Below are 18,837 nucleotides of genomic sequence, written 5' to 3'. Positions count from 1 at the left end.
TCACATCACAACCACCTGTAACTCCAGTCCAGGTGACACAGCACCTCCTTCTAGCCTCTGCTAACACCAGTTCAGGTGACACAGCACCACCTTCTAGCCTCTGCTAACACCAGACATGCACAAAGTGCACATATATATGTCCATGCAAAACACTTAGTAAAAGAAAAGCTAAATCTATTCGTTATATTATTTTAAATTATAGACGAACAACTAGTCATGGCTAATTTAGGTCTAAAAATTTAATAAAGAAGCCAGGCATGGTGGTATATATATGGTGAAATATGCCTGCATTCCCAGAATGTAGGAAGCTAACATAGCAAGATCATGAGTTAGAAGCCACATTGGACTTCACAGTGAGACCCTGCCTCAATTTACAAAAAAAGTATAAAGCAAATTTAATATCTCGTCAAGAATCTGGAAATAACACAGAGATAGTAAGGTTCTAAAGTGGAGAAGAACACAGAATGCCAAGAAAGATCACAAGTGATTTTAATATTTAAGTGTAATTCAAACTTTTTACATCATAAAACAGTCTTTGTATACTGTTCAATTACTTTTTATTAACTGCTTCCAGAAACCGCAACAGGTGCAAGAACAGATTGATAACGTCCAAGTAGAGACTGATGGCAGCTAACACATACTCTTCGGGAGACAGCTTGTACATCAGCGAGTGTGTATCATAGATGATAAATCCACAGAAAAGAAGGGCGCCTAGAGAAGCCAAGACTAATTCCACTGATTCACTATGGAAAAAAACCTACAAGCAAGGGATGAAAGAAATATGTTCATATTTAGGGGTCAAATTAGATCTACTTTAATTACTTTTCATAGCAATCTACGGCTAGCTGTATATGTAACAATGGCATACAAAACTGACATAGAACACTGACATATGAACCTATGGCTAGTTGTATATGTAACCATGGCATACAGCACTGATGTATGAATGTTACAGGCACAAAGGCAGGCAGATCTAAAGTCGCATTTGTTTGACAGAAGTATGTATGGATAAGCAGATAGCTTTCTTTCAATAGCATTCTAAACGTGAACTGTTTTAAAATGTTACTTTGTTGTTGTTGCTTGTTTGTTTGTTGAGACATGGCTTCTCTATGTAGTCCTGGATGTCTTAGAACTTGCTCTGTAGCCCAGCCTGGTCTCGAACTCACAGAGATCCACCTACCTCTGCCTCCTGAGTGCTGGGATTAAAGGCATGCACCACTATGGCACTGCTAAAATGTTACTTTTTAAGAATGAATTTTTATGACATTTACTTATTTATTGGAGACTGTGCATAGCTCAGCAAGCAAGCAAGAATGTGGAGGCCAGAAGACAACTTGCCAGAGTTGGCCCACCTTCCCCTCTGGGTGTCAGGGATGGAATGCAGGCCAGCGGGCTTACAGGCTTTATGCTCATCAGCCCCACCCCCTTTCAGAATTAAATGTGCCACCTGGAGGCTGGCAGCCACAAGGAGCCTTTTTTGTGCAACTTCATTTATTCGTTCAGCCATCTTTTTCTCAATCAGCAATAATGATGAATATAAGACCACGATTTTTACTGAAATTATCCTATAAATCCTACATATAAATCCTTTAGCTAATTCTAACTGTCCTCTATAGACAACTCTGCAGGAAGTTCAATTGGCTTACACTGACATAGGCAGAACTGCATTCGAGTTGACTGTCCTAAAACACTTACCCTCAAGAATCCTGCCAAGCACAAAATCCACAGAACAGCAAACAGCCTGGAGAAAACAAAATGTAAAACACTTCACAATCCTGTTCATTATGAAAACACTTTTTTTGTACAGTTTATTTTTTTATTTTATGTGTATGAGTGTTTTGCCTGTATGTATGTATGTATGTATGTATGTATGTATGTATGTATGTATGTGTACCATGCACCTGCCTGACACTTGAAGATGTCGGAAGAGGGCATCATGTCCTCTGGAACTGGAAGCAGGGACTGTGGTAGTCTGAATGGAATTGGTTCCAGAAGCTCACAGGGGACCATAAAAGGTGTGGCTTTGTTAGAGTAGGTATGACCTTGTTGGAGGAAGTATGTCCCTATATGAGCAGACTTTGAGGTCTCAGATATGCCCAAGCCACACCTAGGGTATCAGACCACTTCCTGTTGCCTACAAGATGTATGATTCTCAATATTCTCCAGCACCGCATCTGCATGCGGCCATGTCCCATTATGATGATAATGGATTGTAAATGGGCCACCCTAATTAAATGTTTTCCTTTATTATAGTTACATGGTCATGGTGTCTCTTCACAGCAATAGACACCCTAAGTAAAACAGAAGTTGGTACCAGGGACTGGGGCATTACTGTGACAGGTCTGACCTTGTTTTTGTTTGAAGGAACCTGGATTTTGGTTGGGACTACGGGTTAGAAAAGCTGTTGAAGGCTTTAATTGCTGCCTAATGGGCCGTACTAGTAGGAGCATGGAAAACAGTGGTTGAGTGCGATTTGATGCAGTGGGTAGGGGCATGACTTGCTCAAGAGGTTACAGTAGAGAAGATTAATATGAAGCCTAGAGATCATTCTTGTGATATTTTGGTGAAGAATGTGGCTGCTTTTTGACCTTGTCTGAAGAGTCTGCCTGTGGCTAAAGTGAAGAGTTTTGGATTAATTCTGTTGGCAGAGGAAACTCAAAATAGCCTAGTATAGACTCTGTTGTGTTGTTACTGGCTGCTAACTCTCATGAAGATTTATAATGAAAAGGAGCAAACTGAGCAAATAAAAATACAAAATGTGTAGATTGTGAGAAGTAGCACCAGGAAGTGGAATAGAGCTAAATCCTGCATTCAAGGAGATAAAGGATTAAGAATTAAAATAAAGGGAGTGGTGACTGCAGGGCAAGATCTCACCAAGCTAAGTTCCCAACTTTTGAAAAGAACTAAAGAAAAGTTTGGAGCCTGGTGTGGGGTGCACACCTTTAATTCCAGCAGAGGATGGTGGATCTGGCCTGGTGTGGGGTGCACACCTTTAATTCCAGCAGAGGATGGTGGGTCTGGCCTGGTGTGGGGTGCACACCTTTAATTCCAGCAGAGGCTGGTGGGTCTGAGTGTGAGGGCAGCCTGGTCTACAGAGCAAGTTCAGGGACAACTAAGCTTTGGCAGTAAAGGTAACAACCAAAAACAGAAAGCTGTTGAAGATGTGACTGAACATGAAAGCTACGTTCCAGTCCCAGCAAGCAGCAGAGCAGTTTTGTGGTTCTGGCTTTAGAGTTAAGGATAGATGAAAGGGGTTATGGAATTTGTGTCCACATCTAAGAAAGTCACTGAGTCCAGGCATGTGTCAGGGATGCCTGTGAATGGAGGCCTAGAGAGGCCATTGTATGAAGCTGTGAAGTTGAAACCTGGACTGCCTTGGAGACCCCCAAAATGAGATGCCGGAGTTGTGGGGTAACTGCTGAGGAGAGCTGCCAACAGGGAGTGGAACCAGCCCAAGTGAAAAAAGTATGTTGCAGTCAACAAAGCTGAACAGAGTTGAAGATATGAAGAGTGTTTTGACATCAGACATGGAGATGTTGAGTCTGGAGTTTGTCCAGCTGGTTTTCAGTCTTGCTTTGGCCCAGGATTTATTCACCGTGCTCCCTTCAATACATTTTGGAATGGTAATGCATATCCTGTGTTATTACATGTTGGAAGTATGTGATCTATTTTTTTATTTTGATTTTAGAGGGGATTATGGTTAAGAAATTGTATGAATCTCAGAAGAGACTTTGAGCTTTGGACTTTTAAACATTGTTGAGACTGTGATAGACTTTGTGGTATGGTGTGTCAGAGAGTTGGTAAAAATCTAACTTAAGGGAAGCATATAAGACAAGATTTACTACTTACCCTGCTCCAAATTTGCTGAAATCTCTCTTTGACTGTAGAGTATAGGCAGTCAAGCCAAGAAAGACCGCAGTAGTCAATATAAAAGCTTGCAGAACCAGGTACACATCATAGAAAGTAACTGTAAAAGTAAAGTTGATTAAAAGGCGCACAGCCAATACCACACAGCCTTGCCTCAGTAACAAAAAGTTTGCTTACATTTTAGCTTTTAAAAATGTTTTCGTTGCATTTACTGATTATATATACATAGTCATACGTGTTCACAGGGGATCTAATCATGTCACCCCACTGCTCTCCTGTCCCCACCCACTCTCCCTTCCATTCCAGTCACCAATAAAAGCAAACTTCTTCACCCAGTCTTAAATATACTGATTCAGTGAAACCGTACTCATAACAAAATTGAAAGCTCCAAAACAGTTATTCATACAAGTAAAGTAGGCCACATTATCTTACAGCTAACCCCGCTATTTGCACGTTATCAGGATCTCCGTAGCAGTCCCTTGGTTACAATGACAGAGGCCTGGGTCCTGAACTAGTAGTAGCAATGCTAGCAGTCAGCTGAGCAGCCCACAGCAGGGCAGATGAGCAAGCAGGGCACTAAGGCTGTCTAAGATGTCTGCCATTTCCCCACTCTACAGGGCACAGGAACCAATCACGGCCTGCTTTACAGCTGCATTTCCCCACTGTACAGGGCACAGGAACCAATCACGGCCTGCTTTACAGCTGCATCTGGACTGTGTTAGAGCACACTGCTGGGGGTCACCAAACTCTCTTCTGCAACAGAGTAAAGGTCCTGAGCAGCGAGGGCCACTGTGATAGATATCTGCTACTCTTTTAACAGAAAGTTCAATTCAGCTTCTTTTAAGGGGATTAAGTGTTTTGAACCCCAACCACTTAACTAATTTAAAGTTTTTTCCAAGATGAATTGTACTTGTTATTTCTATTAATAAATTATTAAAATATTTGCTTATGGCATTACAGAATTTGGAAGGTGAACACAGAAAAATATATAGTCATTTTACTTATTATCAATAATCTGGCATTCTGATCCCATAGAATACTGCAATCTGAAAGAAAAATAATCTTCTCAGATTACTTCATCTGTGTATTTGCACACTCCCTACATTAACGGTGTGGTGGCACCGGGGAGGGACAGACAGTCATAACAACAAGAAGGAGCATTAGTAGCTAAAACTCCAGATAAGCCAATGGCGCTTCCTTTCTATGCTGAAAAGCTTCCAGTCCACTTAGTTTGCTGTTTCTTAGTATTTATCTGTATTCTGATTCTTCTAAAAAGAGTGGTAGATTACAAAAGATACAGATTCAACGAAACTGGAACCGAATGGTCAAAAGCAGCAAGGACAAAATAGGAAGGGAAAAGTGTACTTCCCGTAAGGATGAATGACTTGCTGGCAGTCAGTTAGTGCTGACCTTTACGACACACACAGTAAACCACTCAGGAGTTTTATTGTGATTTGCTTAATTTTTAATTTGAGACATTATTAGGGTACATCAGGTGATTACAGCATCTCTTGGCCTGGAAACACACACACGGCATCAGAAATGGAAAAGACTGCGTATCCTGGGGTACATTCGGGGGAACATGGGGGTAAGGCTGTCACAGCTCAGTGGGCAGTTTAGGGAGTGCGACAGAAGAGCCCTTGGGAGTGGGGAGATAAACTCCAGCATCTCGTCTCTGTCACCAGGAGATCACAAATGAAAAGCTATTCTCAATTCCTTCTGTTTCCCTTCAACTTTTCCATGTCCTCTCGGCTCGGTCGAACTATGTAAAGTATAAATATTTGACTTTTGCTTATCAGCAATCTTTACTCTGTGCCATGTTTTTAATATAACATCCTATGATGTTAAACTTTAACCCCAAATATTTTATCGACAGTAAAATGGTAACACATGACTTACCAACAGTTGCCACAGTCAGAGCTTCCAACAGTGTCTGTTGGAAGAAACTGTAATTAATGAATGCGTGAAAAACGGACACTATCTCACACACACATACTCACTTCTTAGCTTCAGAGAAGCCTTGTGACATACATAGGGCATACAATCCTACTGTAACAAAAACGAGGCCTCAATGCATTGTGAAGATTTACATTCTCATCGTGGCTCTTTAAGCTTTAACCAGATTTTTCATCTGTAATAGGAAAGCTATAAAGTAGAATTAACAGAAAATTAAATTTTTTCAAGCTAGATAAAAATCAGGAAAATGATACTGCAAACCCTCAACACCTCACACAAATAAACATAAGAAACATAAAATATTTTGTTATGTACTTTGATGAAGTACCTTAAAACAGCCTTGCAATAAAAATCTCTTTCTTCTCCAGCAAGAGATTTTGTGCCTGGACACCTGGCTGTTCAGATGAAACACCGCATTTGTAGCCTCCCTTGCAGCTAGGTCTCACCATGTGACTGTATTCTAAGCCAAACTGACTGAGTGGGTGCATAGCCACTGGGCTGTGCTCTAAGAGTACATGGCTTGCCCCCCCCCCCCCCGCTTTATTCACTTAATTTAAACTTAATGCTATTCGGATAGGGCAATGTGCTATCTTATACTGTACAATACTTCAGGAGAGCCTGAACCACACAGCTGGCTGATCTCAAGATAACTCTCTTATGAGTTATTCTGTATTGTTTAAGTCATGTCATAAGTAGCTGAACTCTTGCCAAAACAAAAGTTTTGGAGATATTAAGCCTTATATTCTAGGCTCTCTTTCTCCTTGATTATATCATCTCTAGTCAGATTTGACCAACTGTCTGATACACTGTACCACAAAGGCAAAGCCATAACAACAATGGCTGTGTAATTATAACGGTAAGGAAGCAGTCCTTGTACTCCATTGTACACCAGTCCTCGGAACCAGAGGAAGCACAGTATTGGGCTGATACAAAGATGTGGAGGCAGTGAAACCGTACCCTGCCTTCAGGGGTTGGTAATTCCAGGAACTCAATAACGGATAACAGAAATGAACTACACTGTTGATATGTGTGGTGAGTTAGGGTTAGAGTGCAGCGTCCAGTCCTCATATCACAGTGTAGATGCTGACACGCTAGTGTGCAGTCCTCATATCATAGTGTAGATGCTGACACACTAGTGTGCAGTCCTCATATCACAGTGTAGATGCTGACACACTAGTGTGCTGTTCTCATATCATAGTGTAGATGCTGACACACTAGTGTGCAGTCCTCATAGTATAGATGCTGACATACTAGTGTGCAGTCCTCATATCACAGTGTAGATGCTGACACGCTAGTGTGTAATCCTCATATCACACTTAGATGCTGACACGCTAGTGTGTAATCCTCATATCACACTGTAGATGCTGACACGCTAGTGTGTAATCCTCATATCACAGTGTAGATGCTGACACACTAGTGTGCAGTCCTCATATCATAGTATAGGTGCTGACACACTAGTGTGCAGCGTCCAGCCCTTAGGTTGGATTCCAATTTCCGCCTCATCTGCGAGACAGCGAGGAGGCAAACACAAATAGAACAAAGCCAGCAAGATGACTCACTCCCTGAAGATGTCCACTGCACAGGTCCGACAACCTTAGCTCAATCCCTACAACCTATGTAATGTAGGAGTGACCCAACTGCACAGTCGTCCTCTGGCCTCCCCTGGTATCCTGGGCCATGGACACCTCCGCGTACACATGTCATGTACACACATAATAATACATTATTATTTGTACAGACAAACAGCTCTGGGGTGATGGTTCCGTGGTTGAGAGCACTGGCTACTCTTGCAGAGGATCGGCGATCAGCTCCCAGCACCCACAGGGTAATCACAGCTGTTTAAACTCTAGTTCATTTCTAGGGCACCCAACATCCTCTTCTGGTCTCCACATGCGCAGGTGCACATACAAACATAAATACATATAGGAAAACAGTTACACAGTAAGATTAAAAATAAATCTTGAAAGAAAATCATGTCAATCTTCACATCTGTTGTACCCCCTTTCAGGAAGACGGGTGTCTCTGTAGAGGACAGCCCCTCCTGCTCAGCAGCGGGAGCTCTCACTAGGAAACATCAGCCGAAGGTTTCATGACGTCACTGTCGTTAAGTAACCTGGTCATCACATGCTTAGCTAACGTGGTTTAACAAACAAGGAAGTCCGTAAAACACACTTTTGATAATGGTTTTATTGTTGTAGATGATTTTGTTTTTTATTTTGTCCTTCTACAGCAAAGTAAGAAAAGAAGGGAATTTTGCCAGCTCTGTCACGGTGTGTGTGTGTGTGTGTGTGTGTGTGTGTGTGTGTGTGTGTGTGTACAAGCATACACTTATTTTTCTCAGAAAGCACTACTTCAGAGTTGTGCTCTTCTCGCCTATATACTGCTTCCAGTGTCCTACTTCCTTATCTGTGAGAAAAATCAGGTACAAAAAGCCCAACTGCTTTGCCAAATGCCACATAAGCAGAGGGTTGTGAAGTCAGGTCATGTGACCTCAGTTTTTGCCACTAAAATCCTAATGACAGAAGAACCACCAAAGCAGACAACCATTAAAGGCTCTAAAAGAGCATATATTTGTAAGCAATTTCCTAATATATTTTAATTAAAACTTCAGGGCTGGGAAGCTGGCTCAGTGGGTCAAGTGCTTGCTCTGCCAGCACGAGGACCCGAGTTCTGGTCCCCAGCACCCAGACACGATGTCTAGTGTGGTGGCACATGTTTGTGACCCGAGGGCTAGACGGCAGAGAATGGTGGATTTCTGCAGCTTACCACTTAGCAAGTTGAGCTCAAATGGCACATTCAAATTCTCAGAGACCCTGTCTCAGAAACTATGGTGGGTGTGGGTGGTGGGGGCGCACGCCTTTAACCACAGCACTCGGGAGGCAGAGGCAGGTGGATCTCTGTGAGTTTGAGGCCAGCGTGGTCTACAAGAGCTAGTTCCAGGATAGGCTCCAAAGGTATAGAGGGACTCTGTCCCAAAAAACAAACAACAAACAACAACAACAACAAACCCTAAGGTGGGGATTGGAAAAGACACCCAATGCCAAGCTCTGACCCCACACACTCATGCATAGGCAAACACCTGTGGACACAGCTCGATTTTATTCTCCCACTGTTACACACACACGTGCGCACACACACATGTACGCACGCATGCACATATATTTTAACAAGTATTTTGGAAGCTCAGGCTAACTGCTAATGGCAGAGATAATATCAAAGTACTCACAAATGCAAAAAGCAGGTAGAGGTTCAGAGGATGCTTGTGTCTGTGCAAAGTTAATGCAAAAATCAAGCCCAGAGAGCCGAGGGCAAACACCAAAATTAAAGCGGGGCTGAAAGACATAACATTAAAAGTATTTCAAGCCTAAAAATAGCAGGGATAATAATAGCATACAATTTAGTAAAATCTATGATTTTCTATGTTCATAAAAGTACAAGAAAAAAGTCTGGATTCATATGAAATAAAAAGACTTATTTTCTATGTGGAAAAGTTGAAGAGTGTGAGTTGGGGAGTGGCTTAAGAGAGTGGTAGGTGGTGTGAGAGAGTGGGAGAGGCTTGAGAGAATGGGAGGGGCTGTAAGAGAGTGGGAGGAGCTGTAAGAGAGTGGGAGGAGCTGTAAGAGAGTGGGAGGAGCTGTAAGAGAGTGGGAGGAGCTGTAAGAGAGTGGGAGGAGCTGTAAGAGAATCGGAGGGGCTGTAAGAGAGTGGGAGGGGCTGTAAGAGAGTGGGAGGGGCTGTGAGAGAGTGGAAGGGGCTGTGAAAGAATGGGAGGGGCTGTAAGAGAGTGGGAGGGGCTGTAAGAGAATGTGAGGGGCTGTAAAAGAGTTGGAGGAGCTGTAAGAGAGTGGGAGGAGCTGTAAGAGTGGGAGGGGCTGTGAGAGAATGGGAGGGGCTGTAAAAGAGTTGGAGGAGCTGTAAGAGAGTGGGAGGAGCTGTAAGAGTGGGAGGGGCTGTGAGAGAATGGGAGGGGCTATAAGAGAGTGGGAGGAGCTGTGAGAGAGTGGGAGGAGCTGTAAGAGAGTGGGAGGAGCTGTAAGAGAGTGGGAGGAGCTGTAAGAGAGTGGGAGGAGCTATCCATCTTTCCTTTACTAATGTCCTTCACAGTGGAGTAACGTTACAATACAATTAGCAAAGTATTTTATTAACTGAAATACAATAAACAAAAGATATTATAGCCCTTTGGTAAATCCCTTAAATTTAAATTATTACATCCCAGAGTAGCCAATTAATAGTTTAAGACTCTCCTTTGGTAGGAAGAGGAGAGACAATCTGCTTCTTAGAAAACACATTTTTTTTTCAAATAAAACAACCATATTATTTTTAGCCACTTAAATACTTATGCTGAGAGGAATATCTTTCACAAATCCTCTAGCTAGGTAGCTAAGTCTAGAGACCTCTCAGTAAAATTATTCTAGCAATGAAGCAAGATTAACAAAACCACACATTCTTCACATAACTTTATTTTGCAAGTATAGTCTTAGGCTTAGGGGACAATACAGTAACAAGATGGAGAGAAAAACTAAATACAATAAAACAAAATGATTATGATATATGCAGCAAAAGTTCTTTTTTCCTTTTCTTTTTTTAAATTGTGTTTGCGTTTCATGAGGGAGGGGCAGGAGTGTCTGAGTGCCCGTGCACATGTGTGGAGGTCAGAGGACAACTTACAGGAGTCAGTTTTCTCTTTCTACCTGTGGGTCCCATGAGGGTTGGCATGCTTTTCCGAGCTGAGCCATGTCAGCAGTCAACAGTACAAACTCCTACCCCGGGAGGTGATGATGGAGGAGGGTTATCTGTCTATTGTGTTATTTTCATTGGTCAATAAAGAGACTGCCTTGGCCCTTTGATAGGACAGAAAATTAAGTAGGCAAAATAAACAAAATAGAATGCTGGGAAGAGGGCAATGAGACAAACGCCATGGAGCCAGCCACCAGGTCAGACATGCTAAATCTCTCCCGGTAAGCCACAACCTCGTGATGCTACACAGATGGTTAAAAATGGGTTAATCAAGATGTGAGAGTTAGCCAGTAACTAACTCTCTAGAGATAATGGGCCAGACAATGCTTAAATGAATACAATTTGTGTGTTGTTATTTCCGGGGCTAAGCTAGCCATGCAGGAGCCGGATAAGGCAAAAAGCAGGCCTGCCCACAGCTCCTCACTACAAGGTGATGGTTTAACCCTAGAAAACTATAAGCTAAAATGAAGTAAAATAGTGTGTTATGAAATTTTCTCCTTTGTCAAAAAATGAATCCAGCTCCTAGGAGTTAGATGATGGTCTTTTAAAAAGTTAACAGACAACAATATACTCATCAGAAGAACTATCTGAAAATGGCTCCGAATTGTCGCCTTCTCCTACCTTTCATGGACAAATGTCCGCACAGCCTCGAAGTACAGGAACACGGCAGAGGTCACTGTAGTTAGGAGAACTTGCAGAGAAAGGATGCTGTAGACTTTTCTGAGAAAGGCTGGAAGAGAGGGAAGTAGGACATGTGTTGATTTACCAAAATATTTGTCCCCCTGTCAGGACCAAATTTCTTAGAAAAAAATTGTTTCTTTTTGTGCTTGTTGAGTTGTTTGTTTGGTGACTGAGAAGGGCATGTGCCATGGCTCACATACAGAGGAGAGGAGACCTGCCAGGGTTAGAGCCCTCCTCCACCATGCCTGTCCTAAGGACCTGCCTCACTCAAACAGTGGCAAGCCCTTTAACCCAATGACCTATCGTACTGCCTCAAAAACTATGTTTTCACGGGCATTTTTCTTTAATCTTAATCTTTATGCCTCATAAAGCTGGAAATATTACTTGGCCACTCCCTGATCTATCAGACTGCCAGTTCAAAAGGCTTCATGAAAGGATCTGTAAGGGTGCAAAGAGACCTCCTAGATTGCCTGTGGGGCAGTCAACAAGGATATCACCAATCAAACTGAAAGTGCATTTAGCTTATTATTATTATTTGAAGGAAGGATGGTAACTCTCAAGAGATGATGGCTAAATCAATTATGGTATATACACTACTGAAGACAACCACATTTTACAAGATTGTAATAAAGTTGTACAACAGCTATTCTTAGATGTAAGATACAGTAAGTGAGCATATGAAACTGCAACGTGACCTGTGAACGATGAGGTTGTATTCATGAGTGTACAAGATAGTAGTACAGGCTGTACATGGCACACTGATAAGACAGACTAGTTTAACACACTAATATATAGGGGGTGCACACCACAGTGACTAGTTATACGGACCGACTCCGTACTTAAGGTGGATACTACACTCAGAAATTGATTCTCATATAGTTTTTCCATTATAACTTTAGGGTTCATTGCTTTCCACCAGTGACCCTGGATTAGAAGTACAGTATTCCAAAAGTATCTTCCAGAAAACACGGACATTATAAATAGCTACTTTGCTTTAAAGGAAGCATTTTGTTTAGCCTTTTAATTACAAAAGAAAAAGCTGAGAATCTGATAAACACAGACGTGATCAGCTTCTGTTATCGGCCCAGTCTCCTGGGCTCCTAACTAAGATGTCCTTGCACACTCAGCTAGTCATACAAAAATTCAGTAATGTTATAGTCATGTGAGCCACACAGAAATAAATTAGATATAAAACTATTTTAAAAAAACAAAACAGTTAACTTAAAGAGATGGTCTGGTTCTTCTAGGGATTGTGAAGCCTAGTTTCTAGTTCCACTCAAAATCTAGACTTGGTGCTTCTAGCCCAAATTAGAGAAGTTTCTATGTTTAAATAACTCTCTGACCCTTAGAGCTGTGACAGTGCAGTAATTATTCTCACTTAGAGATAAAGGGATCACAGTGACAAGAAGCACGACTTTACATACTACCAACCAGACAGTGTTTAATTTTCAGACCCTTCAACCCAGGCTCTTCCCATGCACTACCCTTTCCTACCACCGCTTTAAATGGGCACACTTCCTGCTCTGACATTTGCTGTGCGTTCCGAAACAGCTCATGAAAAATCTCCAATTTCCCTGTGAGCTCACCTTACATCTGAAATGTGGGCACCACGGGATTCCCACTTCCTCTTGAAGCCTCCCCAGGTTATTCCCATTTTCAGACTGTTGAGGCCTCTCAAAAGTCCCTCCAAGTTTGGCATTTGGCACATTAGAATCAAGTTATCCTGCCACAAAAGCTCTTTCAGGCCCTGGCCAAGTCAATGGTTTAGGACAGCAACATGGTCTGTGAGACTTCTGTTTATCTAACTTTGCGTCTAGCACAGAGTTGCTGGAGAAAAATCAGATGCATTTATTAAACATACCTCCATGCTTTAAATCTTTCCTTAATGCCATACCTTGCCTCGTCAAGGCCTCTCTACAGATGCTGGGACTAACACTCTCAGTACCATCTCTACAGACGCCGCACTGACATCTCAGTACCATCTCTACAGACGCTGCACTGACATCTCAGTACCATCTCTACAGACGCCGCACTGACATCCCAGTACCATCTCTACAGGAACTTCGCTTGCTGCAATATCTGCCATCTTCTGTCCCTGGCCTTCCCTGAAGTGATCTATTGTCTCATTTCATCATTTCTGGGACCAGCAGGAAGCTTTCAGTCCTATCCACTCCCAGTATCTGCTACACAGACCAGCTCTCTTCTTACTCCAAACACTTCTGAAAAGGCAGCATTGTCCTGACAGCAAAGTTATAAAGAGGCAACAAAATACAGCACAACCTGCCTGGTGAATACAGAAACAAATCCCTGAACAACAACTAGCAAAGAAGATTCTGAGGCATATTAAACGCACCTCACACGACTAAGTGGGATTTACTCCTGGAATGGCAGGATGGTTCAATACAGGAACATCAATCAAATTTATATACCACACTTATGGAATGATAGACATGGAGGAAATGCAGTTGTTATTGACGGATACAGAAAATGCATTTTCCAAAATTCTACAATGATTTGTGACTTTAAAATTTAGCTCGGAACCCAAAGAGATAAAGGCCATATATGAAAAGGCCACAGCTTACGTCACAGTTCAGGAACTGAGAACATGTAAACGTTAAGTGCAAGCATTCTCTCTCCCTCTCCCATCCCTGTCCCTTTCTCCCCTGAAAGCGACATCTATTTCCATTCCCCTACCTCCTGCCAAGGCTCAGGAACATTAAAGGAGTGATGCAAAGAATGTAAGAGCAAGCAAGATGGGAGGAATGAATGCTATGGAACATTTTCTCCAAAACACAGCCCTGTAAACAGAGGCTGCTTGTTTGTTTCCCTGTTGCCCTAGCCCAGATAATCACACAGAAACTATATTGATTAAGACACTGTTTGGCCAATCCCTCAGGAGTATTTCTAACTAGCTCTTTAATCTTAACCCATTTCTGTTCATCTCTGTATCACCACCACAAGGCTATGGCCTATTGCAGCAAGGTTCTGGTGGAGTCTTTCTCCTTCGGCAGCTACATGGCAGCATCTCCTTGACTCTGCCTACTCTCTCTATCTCTGTTAAGATTTCCAGCCTGGTTTTGCTCTGCTAAGTCATTGGCTGAAACAGCTTTATCAACTAATAAAGGCAACACATACAGAGAAGCACATCCCACACCACAGCCCAGCTGCTGCACTCAGGAACTCACAGTGTCCATGGCTCCCTGTACAAGACTTGCACAAGATCAAGCCAGGCAAAATGGAATGTGGGAGTGAGGGGCTCATTTTGCCCCACTCCTAGTTAAGGAGTAAAAGCAGCTGAAGGCTGCTGGGGGAAGTGTTTGGAGTCATTTTTCTTCCTGGAGGCTGCTAGTAAGTAGCACTGCTCTGGCAAATGGCTCTATTCTCATGCAAATGTGGGCAACACTAACTAAATTCAGTAGATTAAAACACAAAAGGACAAGAAGATGAGGAAGGGGTGCTGAGGGTAGTGGGATTGGATATGATATTGTATATTCATGTATGAAACTGTCAACGAATAAATTTAAAAATTGGCTAAAAATGAAATATTGCAATTGAAAAGCAAGGATTCAAATGGTGTATCATAGAAGCTACTGGCATTTGATGGCAACTAGGGGAGTTTGGTGGTGTGAATAAGAGTGGCCCACAGGCTCATATATTTGAATGCTTAGTCAACAGGGAATGGTACTACTTAAAAGGACCAGAGGATTAGGAGGGGTGTCCTTGCTGGAGGAGGTGGATCACTGGGGGTGAACTTTAAGGCTTCAAAAGTCCATGCCGGGGACCAATGTCTCTCTGTGGATTACTACTGCTCCAGCTCCTGCCTGCACATGATGCCCCCTTGTAACATGAGGGGGCCTGCTCTTTGGGGTTTCTGTCCCTGCCCGGTACCCTACAACCAGCAAGCCCCAGAGAAAATCAACCACACAGAGATCTCTATAAGTTATAAAGCTGATTGGCCAATTAGGTCAGGCTACTTATTAGTTCTTATGACTTATCTTAACCCATTATTCTGATCTATTTTAGCCACATGGCTCTGTACCGTTTTCAGTGGGGCAGTTCACATCCTGCTGCTTTGGTGATCTGGGCAGGAGTGGGAGTAATCAGCTTCCTCCTTCCCAGAATTCTCCTGCTCTCCTTGCATCATTTCTACTTCCTGTCTGGTTTTCCTGCCTACACCTCCTGCCTGGCCAATCAGCGTTTATTTAAAACATGATTGACAGAATACAGACAATTCTCCTGCACCACCCCCTGCCATGATGATAATGGACTAAGTCTCTGGAACTGTAAGCAAGCCCCAATCAAATGCCTTTTCTTTTAAGAGTTGTCTTAGTCATGGTGTCTCTGCGCAGCACTAGAACATGGACTAAGACAGGGAGCGAGAGTCAGTTTTCTTCAGGGAGGTGGCTACCCATGTGTCAGTACAGGCCCTATTCCCACATACATACAGGCAGCACTTCTGGATCCAGCGGGTTCTTTAAAAAAGGCACATATGAAGTTGAGGGGTAAAAGCAGTGCAGGGTTAAGGAGGAAACAATGGGGTTGGAAATTGGGGGTAGAGTTGATCAAAACACATTATATGCAGGTATGAGATGCACATACAATAGAGTATTTTTCCAATAGATGAAAAATCTATTAAAATGGCCCAAATCCAAAATACTGACAAAACCAAACTCTGGCAGGGAAGGAGAAGAACTTTCATTGTTTGCTGATAGCAAGGCAGGGTCACAGTCTCAGGGTTTCCTACAGTAAAAAACACATTCTTGTGTATGACCCAGCTATCAAGCACCCTGGTACTTATCCAAATAAGTTGAAACTATGTATACACAAAAACCTGCACATGGGTGTCGACCAAACAGTTTTATCTGTAATGGCCCAAACTTACAGGCAGCCAAGAGGACGACCTTCAGTTGATAAAGAAAGTACACTGGCACTATAGAAAGTTGAAGATTCTTCAGTAGCGAGAGCAAATGAGCTATCAGGCCATGGAAGGGAGGAGGTGGGGAATCAAATACACACTGCGGGGACCAAGCGGGTAATACCAAGCAGAAGGGTGAAAAAAACCCCAGTGTATCTTATGATCTCAACTACACGGCATTCTGAAGCGGGTACAAGAGAAAGGAAGAATGAAAGTGGACAGACACACGCTATGACACGGATGCGCCCGGAAGACATTTTTCTAACAGAAAGATGCCAGTTACGAAGCTTCAACTGTGTGATTTCTTTCTCCTGAAGCACGTCTAAGAGTTTCATAATAAAGACTAGAAGTAGAATGGTGGTTGTCAAGGGCAGAGGAGGTAAGCAACGCCCAGTTACTGAATGGATACAGTTTCACTTTTGCTTTGAAAGATAAGAAAGTTCTTAACACTTAAGACAACACACAACTTAACACTACTTCGCTGCACCTCAAAAGTGGCTAGGGTGGCATATTTTCTCCTACAAGCACTTTGTCATAATTAATATATTTTAAAAGCTGAGCTCACTTGTCAAAATAGTTTCAAAATTCATTTTAGTACTATCGTGCTAGGTGCCAAGATTCTTGATGCGCCAGAAGCACCTTTTTCTTTTTCCAGAACCGGTTTCAGCTGCCCAGGCAGGTTAAATCCGGGACACCTTCTGTAAACAGCTGACCTGTAGTGGACAAGGAATTCCGCTTCCTTACACGACACCGAACAGTTTAAATGAAAAATAATAGCTTTGCAGAGGAAGGCGCATAACTACTTTGTGCTGCCAGGACATACGTACTGACCTGGGAAACGTCTAAGCCATCATTCAAAGGGATTCTGGGTTCTAGACCTCGCGGAGAGAAATTAATGACTGAGGTGATAAAGTCTTGGGTGCGATCAGCCAGCGGTTCTCAACCTGTGGGTCTCGACCCGTTGTCGCCGACCCTTCCACGGGAGAAAGCTGAGAAGCAAGCGCTGGCACAGGCGACCCGGCCCGTGGGAACTGCGCTGCGCTCCGGTCACTTGGCAAACTCATTCTGACCCAGGTCCCCCGGCCACCCGCCTCGTACCCATGCGGATGTGCACGCTGGCCGAGGCCACGCAGCTGCCGTAGTTGAAGTCATCCTCGATGGAGGAGCAGGGATAACGTGGGTCCGTGTCGGCCATGTCGCCAGCAGCACCCACACAGCCCGGCCGAGGGAGCCCGCACTGACCACAACCGCCTTCACCCACTTCCGGGATGACCGCCAGACAAAACTAGCCGAACTGCCTCTCCGGGGAGAGCGCCGAAGCAGTCGATCCCCTCCTCCACCCCGCCCGGAAAAATCCCCATTAGGTAACAAGAGGTTGCTTCCCGGTTGGAGGAGACCGGCTGCTCCCTCCCGCGACAACGGAAGGGAAACTTTTCTAGGATTTTCCGCAAAATGTTTCTCTAGGCCTTTCCCAGAACAATTGCAAAACGTGATGGAAGGATTCTTATTCAGCAACCTCTCTCATTTACCCACTTCAGTTATCACTTTGATGCAATTATTTTAAAGCAATAATTAGACTTACACTTACTGAGCATTCTTTCAATAGACTTTTTTAAAAATATTTATTTATTTATTTATTTATTTATTTATTTATTATGTATACAATATTCTGTCTGCGTGTGTACCTGAAGGCCAGAAGTGGGCGCCAGACCTCATTACAGATGGTTGTGAGCCACCATGTGGTTGCTGGGAATTGAACCCAGGTCCTCGGGAAGAGCAGGCAGGGCTCTTGGAAAGGTCCTGAGTTCAATTCCCAGCACCCATGTGGCAGCTCACAGCTGTCTATAACTACAGTTCCAGAGAATCTGACACCTCACACAGACACGCATGCAGGTAAAACACCAATGCACATAAAAAATAAAAATAAATAAATTATTTAAAAAAATAAAATAGGCCGGGCGATAGTGGCGCACGCCTTTAATCCCAGCAGTTGGGAGGCAGAGGCAGGATGATCTCTGAGTTCGAGGCTAGCCTGGTCTACAGGACAGGCTTCAAAACAACACAGAGAAATCCTGTCTCGAAAAACCAAAATAATAATAATAATAATAAATAAATAAATAAAAATAAAATAGACTTTTTGAGTGAATTATGTTTATCTTAAAAGATAAGCAGGAACCCATCAGCGGGATGTGATGCAAGTTCTCAAAGAGCATAGAGGTCAAAGTTCACATAGTACTCTAAGGCGACTGGTGCCAAAGAATGAGGCTGGACAGAGAAAATAAAAAAAAAGCCAGATCACCTTAGGCCAAAGGTAGAATTCAGGATAAAGCCAGGGGAAGAATGATGAATTAACCTCTGGCAAAGAAGGCAGCAACAGCACAGTGTGTCTGGCATGATGCTATCGTCATTATACTACAGACCTGAGGTGTATGCTTGCCAAGGAAACATTCCAGGACACCTGTAATTTTATTTTTTAAAAGAAAGAGTCTCAATATGTAGCTAGCTGGCCTGAAACTCGTTGTGTAGGCTAGGCGGGTCTTGAACTCACAGAGTTCCACCTGCCTCTGCCTCCTGAGTGCTGGGATTAAAGGCATATACAGCGACCACTGACAAACTTGTAATTTTTAAAAATGGATTTACTTTGATTCATCCATATCCTTCAATTTTTGTTTTAATAAACT

The 18,837-nt window shown here is 43.0% G+C and overlaps 1 protein-coding gene across 1 annotated transcript; it reads right to left on the bottom strand.

Annotated features, from left to right (window-relative positions):
* Positions 1-465: 465 nt before the first annotated feature.
* On the bottom strand, positions 466-17,440 carry Tmbim4 (transmembrane BAX inhibitor motif containing 4). Its single transcript, XM_048418512.3, has 7 exons — positions 17,255-17,440; positions 11,182-11,290; positions 9,050-9,155; positions 5,767-5,800; positions 3,850-3,967; positions 1,696-1,741; positions 466-757 (listed from the first exon to the last, which is right to left on the bottom strand). Exons 1-7 carry the CDS (start codon positions 17,349-17,351, stop codon positions 551-553), a joined length of 717 nt encoding a protein of 238 aa, XP_048274469.1. The 5' UTR covers positions 17,352-17,440; the 3' UTR covers positions 466-550.
* Between the last annotated feature and the right edge of the window lie 1,397 nt (positions 17,441-18,837).

This window comes from Myodes glareolus, chromosome 26 (genome assembly GCF_982192425.1).
Source record: "Myodes glareolus chromosome 26, mMyoGla1.1, whole genome shotgun sequence".
Taxonomy (NCBI): Eukaryota; Metazoa; Chordata; class Mammalia; order Rodentia; family Cricetidae; genus Myodes; species Myodes glareolus.
The sequence above is the reverse complement of the archived record's forward strand: the minus strand, read 5'-3'. Positions and strand labels throughout refer to the sequence as shown.